This window comes from Lotus japonicus, chromosome 1 (genome assembly GCF_012489685.1).
Source record: "Lotus japonicus ecotype B-129 chromosome 1, LjGifu_v1.2".
In the NCBI taxonomy this organism is placed as follows: domain Eukaryota; kingdom Viridiplantae; phylum Streptophyta; class Magnoliopsida; order Fabales; family Fabaceae; genus Lotus; species Lotus japonicus.
Genome location: NC_080041.1, coordinates 30,050,559 through 30,061,501, shown reverse-complemented (window position 1 = coordinate 30,061,501; position 10,943 = coordinate 30,050,559). Strand labels below are relative to the sequence as shown.

The following is a 10,943-nucleotide window of genomic DNA, read 5'->3' as shown; positions in this document are numbered from 1 at the left end:
ATACTGTAGGTTATTATCATCCTTCACCCACACACCATATACCAACATGCCTCACAATAGCCTCTTCCTATAAACTAAGTTGTTATTAATAGTAATTTCTTATTAATTAATGAGTGATAGATGATTATTAGTAATAGTACTAAACATAACAAACACCTAATATTGGAAAAATCATATATTTAGTAAGAGGTTCCTTATTTTTCTCATAATGTTAACGCTTTGCTATTCAAGTATAAATAGTGCTCGAACATACTTCAAAATCAAATTCATGAATTGAAAAGAAGTGCAAGGACATAGCGTGTTAACAAAAACAATTATAATGGATATGAAGCTCAATATCGCGATAATTGCTTTTGTCTCATTTCTTTATGGCTTTAGTACAGCTCAATCATGGGTCCTTGAGATATCAAAATTTGGCGGAGCACCGAATGCAGATATAACACAGGTATTATCTTATCATTGATTATATTAAGAAAAAAATTATTTCACTTTTGGAAATGAAAAAACTTATTTCACTTTTCGCTCGAAACTTAGTTTTATCCAACTAAATTGGTGATATCACAAGCAAGTACTATATATTATTTATTTTAGTTTATAATCAAATAATTGATTCGAGTTTTACACATTCTTAAGGCTTTTACAAATGCTTGGAAAAAAGCATGTGAGTCAACCACTTCAGCCAAAATTGTGATTCCTCATGGTACATACAAGATGGGTGCAGTACAGGTCCAAGGTCCTTGCAAGGCCCATATTGAAGTTCAAGTTGATGGAACAATTAAAGCACCTGTAAACCCAAGGAACTTCAAAGGGGCTGGCACATGGGTGCAGTTTAGTTATATTAGCTTTTTCACCTTATCGGGTAAAGGAGTTTTTGATGGTGTTGGTGAAACTGCTTGGAAAAGAAATGATTGTTCAAAAAACAAGCATTGCACCTTGCTTCCCATGGTAAATATAGATTACTCTTGCATTTTCATTCCAAGTATGTTACACATTTATCAAACAATAATAAATCAACAATTGATCTTTTTGTCTGATGTCAACAGAATTTTGCTTTTAATTACGTCAATAATTCAATTGTTCGTGACATTACTTCCAAAGATAGCAAAAGCTTCAATGTCAATGTTTTGGGTTGCAACAATTTTACATTTGATGGTTTCAAAATTGTTGCCCCTGCTTTGAGTCCGAACACAGATGGAATCCACGTTGGAAGATCAACTGATGTGAAGATTCTTAACACAAATATTGGTACCGGAGATGATTGCGTCTCATTAGGTGATGGAATAAAAAATGTACTTGTTCAAAATGTCAACTGCGGACCAGGTCATGGTATTAGTGTTGGTAGCCTCGGAAAGTACCCGGATGAAAAGCCTGTAGAAGGATTTTATGTAAAGAATTGCACTTTGACAAACACTGATAATGGTGTGAGGATCAAGACTTGGCCTAGCACCCCAGGAACAGCTCCTATAACCGATATGCATTTCGAAGACATTATCATGGTCAATGTAAAGAACCCTATTATCATCGACCAAGAGTATTGTCCATGGAACCAATGCTCCAAAAAGGTATTTAATCCTAAACTTATATTTATTAATGCAAAAGTTAACATATATTTTCATTTTTAAAAAATAATGTTCATAGTTTAAAATTTAGTAATTTAATTGTCCATACACTAAAGTAATTTATATGACTGATTGTTGTCCATTTGTTGGTTTCTTTAAATGAGCCAGAGTCCATCTAAAATAAAGATAAGCAAGGTTTCGTTCAAGAACATTAGGGGCACTTCAGCAACTCCGGAAGGAGTAATTCTTATTTGCAGCAGTGGTGTACCTTGTGACACTGTAGAGCTAAATGGTGTTGATCTTACTTTCAATGGAGCCCCAGCAACCGCCAAATGTGCTAATGTCAAGCCAATAGTTACTGGAAAAGCTCCTACATGTGTAGCACCGGCAGCTTAGAATGACTTTAACATGGCATAATGTGTCCAAGATTATAATATTTTCTTTAACTTTCTATTTTCCTTTTAAGGGTATAGAACTCATCCCCATAAAACGAGGATGCTAATGATTCTAGTCCCGAAATGCGGGTTCATGTAAACAATTTTTCCAAGACTTTAATTTCTATCAGTTGACACAATAATTACAAGATGTTTTCCCTTTGTTGGATACAATTTTTTGTTTATTCTTATTTAATTTGAAAATTTTAGAAATTATCTCTTATTAATATAATTTGTTATTAACTAATTAATCACATTTAAATTTATTTATAATGACTTTGGATTTCCTATCTTTCATATTGTTTTTTTTCTTTTAGTATCTAAACTATTCCTCAAATATTTAATACAAACAAATCTTTTATTTAAGATTAAAATATACTCACCCTTAAAGATTTGTTTGAATAACACCCAATTCAATTTATATGCAAAATCAACATTCCACCCCAATTATTTAATTTCATAATAACACTCATCTATTTTTTTCTTTCTAAAATCTAAAATCCATCGACGGTGTTTAACATCATACAAATGATATTAACAAAATATTCATTTAAATCAAAATTCATCAGTTAAAATATAAATACTAAATAGGATGACAAAAAAGTTCCTAGTTTGGTGTTTGTTGTTTGTGGATGCATTGTTGGTTGCTTTCTAGCAGCCCTGGGTTCGACAGTGTAACATCCCGACTGGAGAACTGGCCTCACGGTAACAACACGAGTCTTTTCAGTGCGCTTTGTCCTCACTCGCGCACTTTTTGGGAAAACTTCCCAGGAGGTCACCCATCCCAATATTGCTCCAAGTCAAGCACACTTAGCTATGAAGTTTTTATGAGTTGGGCTCCCGAAAAGAAGATGCATCTTGTTGTTATGAGTAGTACCAATCAAATCCTTTATGCCCTCCTTGACTGTATAGTCCCATACCTATACAGCCTCGGAACACCTCTTGTTCGGGTGCGAGATCGGTTCATTCATGTGCCCCTCCGCCTAGAAGCCTGCCAGGAGCCGCTCCTTGTCCGTGCCTCACTGCACTGGCGATCACTCCCCGCCCTCGTCGGCCCCGGGCGTCACATGCCCAACAGCTTCCGCTTGGTTCGTCCCCGAACCACACCGTTCTGGGAGAGGTCGGCTCTGATACCATTTGTAACATCCCGACTTGACGACTGGCCTCACGGTAACAACACGAGTCTTTTTAGTGCGCTTTGTCCTCACTCGCGCACTTCTTGGGAAAACTTCCCAGGAGGTCACCCATCCCAATATTGCTCCAAGTCAAGCACACTTAACTATGGAGTTTTTATGAGTTGGGCTCCCGAAAAGAAGATGCATCTTGTTGTTATGAGTAGTACAAATCAAATCCTTTACGCCCTCCTTGACTATATAGTCCCACACCTATACAGCCTTGGAATACCTCTTGTTCGGGTGCGAGATCGATTCATTCATGTGCCCCTCCGTCTAGAAGTCTGCCAGGAGCCGCTCCTTGTCCGTGCCTCACTGCACTGACGATCACTCCCCGCCCTCGTCGGCCCCGGGCGTCACAGACAGCGCATACTTTAAACGACAGCGCAAACTTAATCATATTGGGATGGAGGTGGATAATGAGTCAGCTATGGGTGCGACATAATTGGGGATTGTTGGTGGGAAATACTAAGGTTATGCCAAGCTCTTTCTGTGGGGAGCTGTTTGGTGTGGTGCTCTTTTTTCTTCGGGTTTTGAAGGAGAGATGGACGTGCTTTCAGTGGCTAGGCCTTTGGTTTTCGAGGAGCGGGCTCCGAAGGCTTTTCTTTTTCCAGAAACTTGTTAGTGAAGGCATTTATGCGGTATCTAATAATTTAATGGTATCTTTGAGTGACGCTGGTGGTGACTCTTCAAGGGATGTGGATGAGATTTCGTCGTGTTTGGCGTTATTTGAGAAGTCTCCGGTTGATTTGCGCCTGGTTCGAGGTGTAGGTGAGTCGTATCAGTTTATTATTGATGGTGAGGTAAAATTCTTTGTCGAGCCTCATGCTTCGGTTGTGTTAGATAGAATGGATTGGACTACTTATGGGGGTTTGGCTACTTATCCCGCGCTGAAGGATTTTGAGGCTAAAACATTTGCTCTGGTCGTGGGGATTATTCTTCATTTGAGAAACATGATTGGACTTGGCGGGACATAAGGATTCCTTATGCCCGCCCAAATCAGGCAATCAGATGAACGAATGCAGCCAGGGCGGAATTTGCCAAACAACAAGGAATCCCGCCCCTTCCTTTAGATGGGCCCACAAGCCAGCTGGAAGATTCCATTAGATTTGTCTTATATGCATAGAGGCTTGAGCCCCGGTTGTCAGGCCCAAGTACAGGAAATGTCCACATCATGATCACTCCCTCTATAAAAGGAGAGGTCAACACCTTGTAAAAAGTACCTTTAAAACATTTAATGAGAATATTCCTTTTATGATATTTTTGCCATTTTAGTGCTCTGCTAGGGTTTACTTTCAGTCATTCTCTTACGTAATCTTTCCCTAGTACAGAACAATGGCGCCGTCTGTGGGGATCGAACCGTCTAACCTCGATCTACTAGTTGACGTAGAGGGTGAGCGTTAAGATCCATGGAAACCCGTTCGTGCGGTGTGGACCGCCGTGATCATCGCCGGAGGGGTGGTGGTCGTCAGGGCGGCCGCGGCGGCGGACGATACAACAACCGTGAAATACCTCAAGTGCAGGAGCAGGAGGCTTCCTCGGAAGGGGTTCACTCAGTGGCGCAGTCACCAGCGTCGTTGGTGAATGTACCTCCGGGGAGACCCTCAGATCTGGTAGCTAAATCAGATCCCGGCGTCAGGCGACGATCAGCGCCGCCTGAATATGTGAATCTAGAAGACCTCAAAAATAGCGCTCGGAGAAAAACACAAGAAGTAGTGACGGGAATCACATCTGCGGCCTTGCAACAAATGTTGGATACTTTGCTAAAAGTACAAAGCCAAAACGAGCAGTTGCAAGCCCAGGTGGAGTATTTAACCCAGCGGCAAGATTACAAGCAAGGACAACGGCTCGAGGCTGAAGACGTCGTCGAGTTTTAGCCTTTTGTTCCCGCCATCACAAAGGTGGGTATACCAAAGCATCTGCAGACAATGGCTTTGGACGCCTTTTTAGGCGAATCTGACCCTGTGGAACACCTGCGTTACTTTAACACCAAAATGGTCATTGGTGGGGCAACAGATGAGGTAAAGTGCAGATTGTTACCATCAAATTTTAAGGGGATGGCGATGCAATGGTTCATCCGACATCCGCCCTTCTCCATTGACAACTTCACAGATTTGTCTACTAAATTCTTAACTCAATTCTCCGCCAACAAAACTACCAAAGCAACCATGTTTGACCTTATCAGCATACATCAACAGCTAGGAGAGAAGCTCAAGAACTACATGGCGCGATTCAGTAAAATGGTTGTTCAACTGGAGGAAGACAACCCGGATGTGTGCCTGGCGTCCTTCAAAAATGGCCTCAGGGCGGGGGACTTGAATCGAGATTTAACCAGACGACCGGCGAAGGACATGATGGATCTTCGTGCTCGCGTTTAGGAATTCATTTTGATTGAGCAAGATGATCAAAATAAACAAGAAAGGGAGGAGGGGCGAAAACACGTCCAGCCTGGCGGAGTTTCGCAGGAAAAACACAAGACTGGAAAGGAAACAAGGGTAGCTCAAACTCCACGTATTCCAAGACCTGGCCCCTATCAAAATTCCAAACCTGGTTTCCAGAATACGTGGCACAGAAATCCCCAAGGAACCACTGCAACCCCGGCTGGCCAGCAAGGAGCCTCGCCCACTCCTGTCCCACTTACTAAATTGAATGCTCCTCTAAGCACTATCTTAAAAGCAGTTGCACAAACAAATGCGGTGCAATATCCGCCACCGCCTAGGCGACCACCAGCTAATGTGGATACAAACCGATGGTGTGAGTATCACAAAACGTTGGGGCACACCACTAATAATTGTTGGAACCTAAGGCGGGAGATTGATAAGGTTGATCAAGGCTGGCCATCTGGCGAATTTCGTTAAAGAGGCAGCAACATCAGAGGCCACTAAGGTAACTCAGGGGGACAGAGGCAAAGGAAAAGAGATAGTGGAAGAGTTGGGCGACCCTGTTGGAGAATGCTCGTCCATTGCAGGGGGATTTGGAGGAGGCGTGATTTCAAGCAAGGCTAGAAAGCGTTATGTGGCGGCTGTACATTCCGTGCATGAAGCGTATGAGGGCGAGTGCTGGTTGAATCACTCTCCCATTACATTCACCCCTCAGGATTTTGCACAGGTTATTCCTCATGGAAACGATCCGATTGTAGTGACCATCAGGGTCAACAATTACATGATGAAGAAAGTGTTTTTGGACCAGGGATCTTCGGCGGACATCATTTACGGGGACGCCTTTGATCGCCTGGGGTTAAAGGAGTCAGATTTGAAACCATATAATGGAACCTTGGTGGGATTTACGGGGGACCGGGTCAATGTGCGAGGATATGTTGAAGTACCAACGGCTTTTGGCGAGGGGGATTTTGTTAAAAAATTTCAGGTGAAATATCTGGTATTGGCATGTAGAGCCAATTACAATGTACTCTTAGGGCGGGACACCCTTAACAAGTGGTGTGCCGTAATTTCAACCGCACATTTAACTGTTAAGTACCCAGCTTGTAATGGGAAGGTGGGCGTCCTGCGAGTGGATCAGAATGCAGCAAGGGAGTGTTACCTTAGAAGTGTGGCTCTCTATGGGCGAAAGGCCGCCAAGGAAAGCCACCGTATTACAGAGATTTTTCCACACGAAGGGTTTAGCTTGGACCTAAGAGATGACGCTGATGATTTCCGCCCACAACCTTTGGAAGAAACAAAATCAGTACAGATTAAAGATAAGGTTCTGAAAATTGGCAGCGGCTTAACAAAGGAACAAGAAGAAAGATTGATCACCTTGTTGGGCGAGAATTTAGATCTTTTTGCATGGACAATTAATGACGTGCCAGGCATCGATCCCAACGTAATCACTCATAAGTTGGCAATACAGCCAGGAGCAAAACTAGTCATCCAACCAAGGCGAAGGATGAGCGATGAAAAGAACAAGGCGGTACAAGTAGAAACTGAGAAGTTGATCAAGGCACAATTTATTCATGAGGTGCAGTACCCAACCTGGCTCGCCAACGTAGTGATGGTCAAGAAAGCTAATGGAAAGTGGAGAATGTGCACGGATTACACAAGCCTGAACAAAGTGTGTCCCAAAGATTCATATCCTCTTCCCAATGTTGATAAGTTGGTAGACGGGGCTTCTGGCAACGAACTTTTAAGTCTAATGGATGCATATTCTGGCTACAATCAAATAATGATGCATCCGTCGGATGAGGAAAGTACGACGTTCATGACTAACTTGGCGAATTATTGTTACAAAACCATGCCTTTTGGTTTGAAAAATGCTGGAGCCACATATCAACGCCTCATGGATAAAAAATTTTCAAAGCAAGTTGGAAGAAATATGGAAGTGTATGTAGACGACATGATTGTTAAGTCAACCAAGTCGAAGGATCACAGCGACGATCTTAAGGAAGCCTTTGCTCAGCTAAGAAAATATCAAATGAAGTTAAATCCTGAGAAATGTTCATTTGGGATTCAAGGGGGAAAGTTTTTGGGTTTCATGATAACATCAAGGGGGATTGAAGTAAACCCAGATAAAGGCAAGGCGATCTTGGAAATGAAAAGTCCAACAAGTGTCAAGGAAGTACAGCGATTAACGGGACGCATGGCTGCTTTAGCACGTTTCTTGCCAATGGCGGGAGACAAATGAAGGTATGAAAAACGGTAGAAAGGGGGGGGGGGTTTGAATAACGTTTTCAAGATAAAACTTCCACCTTAAAGATTTTAACAAATCTTTTCGAGAACAAAGTGCTAAAGATAAGGGATAGAAAAGCACACAGGGAGTTTATCCTGGTTCACTTGATAAATCACTCAAGCTACTCCAGTCCACCCGTTAAGGTGATTTCTTCCTTCTTAGAATGAAGGCAATCCACTAATCAGGTAAGAGTTACAACTGCACTTGAAACCTACAAGTGACTAACAATTACACTGACTTAGCTCACACTAAGATTCACTCTCTTAGTCTTCTCTAGGATCCGATCAAACTTGATCTCCTAAAGGAACTACCACTAAGATTCACTCTCTTAGTCTTCTCTAGGATCCGATCAACCTTGATCTCCTAAAGGAACTAAACAAACTGTTTATCAAAGAAATGTTTACAAGAGATTTGCTTCTAAAAAGCTGGTAGTAAACACTATGAATTTCAGATGAAAGAAAGCTTAGAATATTTTGAATATCTTGCGCGTGTGTATTGCTTCTAGTATTCTCTTCGCCGCTTCTTTCAATCTTCAGCCTCTATATATACTCCAAGGATTAGGGTTGAGCGTTGCATGGGAAATGCTACCGTTGGAGGGCAGTTCTGGAAAATCCAGCTTCTGCTGTGGCTGAGAACGTTAGGTAGGTCGTCAGGAAGGTACACTTGCTTTTGTACTTGGATAGCGACTTGACCTTTTAACCTAGGAGACTTCTGATCAGGGGAATCCTTCATATTGGAACTTGTGAAGCCGGTTGATCAGAGTCAGAGGGAAAGCACAGATCCTCTGACCATTGTATCTTCTGATTCTGAACTCAGAGGGAAGAACATGGCCTTCAGAGTTTCTTGCTTCTGGACTTCAGAGTTTCCACTATTCAGCTTCTGGATCTTCAGAGTCTTCTACACCATCAGAACATCTGAACCTTCAGTGTTTCTTGGTTATCAGAACTTCTGGATCTTCAGAGCTTCTAGCGACTGAGTCCACATCAGAGTTTGTATATCTTCAGAACTTCTGAAGCTTTTCCACTGTTCATACTGAACATGGTGAATGCGAAAGCGTTGCTTGGGTTACCCTTTATACACAGTGCTTCTGATTTGTGTGAGATTGAGTTGAGGTCAGAGCCTGTAAATAGCACACTCAGAAAAACACGTTAGAGTACCACAATTGTTCATATCAAAAGGTTAACCTGTAATCATCAAAACATAGAGTTGTACTACTAGATCAAAACTTGATCTTACAATCTCCCCCTTTTTGATGATGACAAAACTAAGATTTTTGATGAACAATTCTTAAACAATAAACTGAATTCACTTAGAGTTTAGAGATATAGAATAAGACTTATCCTGATGTGAATAGTTTATCTTGCTCATTCTGAATTCAAGTCACTGCTTGATTCTGAGCTTAGCTCCCCCTGAATCTAATACTTGATGAAAACATTAGTAAAGTCTAGATTCTGAGCTAAAACATATAAGAGTTCAGAGTGAAAAGCTTATGACATAGATGAAAAACGAATAATCAGAGCGCATAAGTGATCAGAGTCATGGACAGGGTATCAGAGTCTTGGGTATCAGAGTTAACTTAGAATCACTTCAGAAGAAGTGAAATGTATTCCTTGTATTTGCCGAGTGACACATCTATGGTCATGAAGGTGGAACTCTTAAAATCTCCAAAAGAAAAATAAATCACACTAACACATCTTACACATCAAAAACTGGGTGTACTCCCCCTTTTTGTCATAAGCAAAAAGCTTGGGGTGTGAAAAACTTAGCTTGAATTACAAGGTACTCCCCCTTAGAGAAGGTCTAAGTTTAAAGAAAATGAAGACGATGTAAGAATCAGAGTTAGGCGAAAATAAATAGAAGAGTTAATGCAAGGGATGAACGTTTACCACCGGTCAAGTGAGTAAATAGAAGGGTCAGTTACCAAGAACTTAACCTCGAGAAACTGTAAGAGCATTAACTTTCAGAGAGAAAGTGAAGCCTATATAAAGCGTTGGAGAGAAAGGTAAGCTTCACACCTCGAATAGTTTTCAGTAAAAAAAAAATGGCATCATACAGAATGGCATTAGAAGAGCTCAGAAGGAAGGCTTTTGAGGAAGATATGTTCCTCAATATTAGGCATCCCGATGGTACAAAGACCATACAAGAGCTGACGAAGACACTGCTGGAAGAAGATCTTGGTCCAGAGATGGAGAAAGATCTGAAGGAGTTCCTCTGCTTCGTGGAGGAGATTCAGGGGCTTTGCCAGCGGGAGCTGAATCTACTGGAAGAGAAGGAGACTGTGGAAAAGAGACTTAAGACGACAGAAGATAGTCTAGAGAGAGATGAGCTGAGCATCAAACTCGGCAACATAGAGTATACACTGGATCGTCTGGAGAAGGAAAGAGTGGAGCAGCGCCAAGAATGCAGAAGAATGAGGAAGGATCCTCCATTCTAGATATAGGAAATAATGTATGATGGAAAGAATTATGATGTAAACATAGAACAATTATGAATAAAACAGGTTTTGCAAACATATGTGACGCAAATATATATAGATAGATGCATATAGAATCACAAACGAACAAATGAGAATAAGTAAATAAAAAAGGAACAGAGTTTAACAAAAAGGAAAACAAAGTAAACGAAGGAGGAAAAAGAAGAAATCCTAAGACTAAGGTTTGTCAGTGCGGCGCAGAAGTTCCATCATCATTTGCTTCATCTCAATCAGCATGGATTCATGAGTGTCAAGACGTTGTTCCATGATGTCGAGTCTGGATGAGCTTGTCTGAGTAGAGCTGGAAGGAACGTTCTGAGTAGCTTGAGGTTCTGGAATGGAAGCAGAAGCAGCAGGAGTAAACATAACTGGTGCAAGTCGCTCTGCCTCAGCCTCAGCTTCAAGACGCTCTGCCTCAAGTCTGGCTTGTTCAGCCTTAGCTGCTGCTTGACGTGCAGCTTCTTCTTCTTGTTCTTTCTTTCTCTTGGCTTCTTCAATGGCTTCAAGAAGCTTGTTTCTCTGTTCTAGTTCGTGAAGAGCCACCCTCCTAGCAAACCTTTGCTTTGCAGCCTCAATGCTCTGACTTCCCTCTGCATGCAGGAGCTGCAGCATAACGGGAAACTGAGCCACCAGCCAAGTG

At 41.7% G+C, this 10,943-nt stretch overlaps 1 protein-coding gene across 1 annotated transcript; it reads left to right on the top strand.

Annotated features, from left to right (window-relative positions):
• The first annotated feature begins 256 nt into the window (after positions 1-256).
• LOC130734360 (polygalacturonase-like) lies at positions 257-2,167 on the top strand. Its single transcript, XM_057586725.1, has 4 exons — positions 257-445; positions 634-945; positions 1,044-1,562; positions 1,728-2,167. The coding sequence occupies exons 1-4, from the start codon at positions 320-322 to the stop codon at positions 1,953-1,955; spliced, it is 1,185 nt and encodes a 394-aa protein (XP_057442708.1). The 5' UTR covers positions 257-319; the 3' UTR covers positions 1,956-2,167.
• Positions 2,168-10,943: the final 8,776 nt, after the last annotated feature.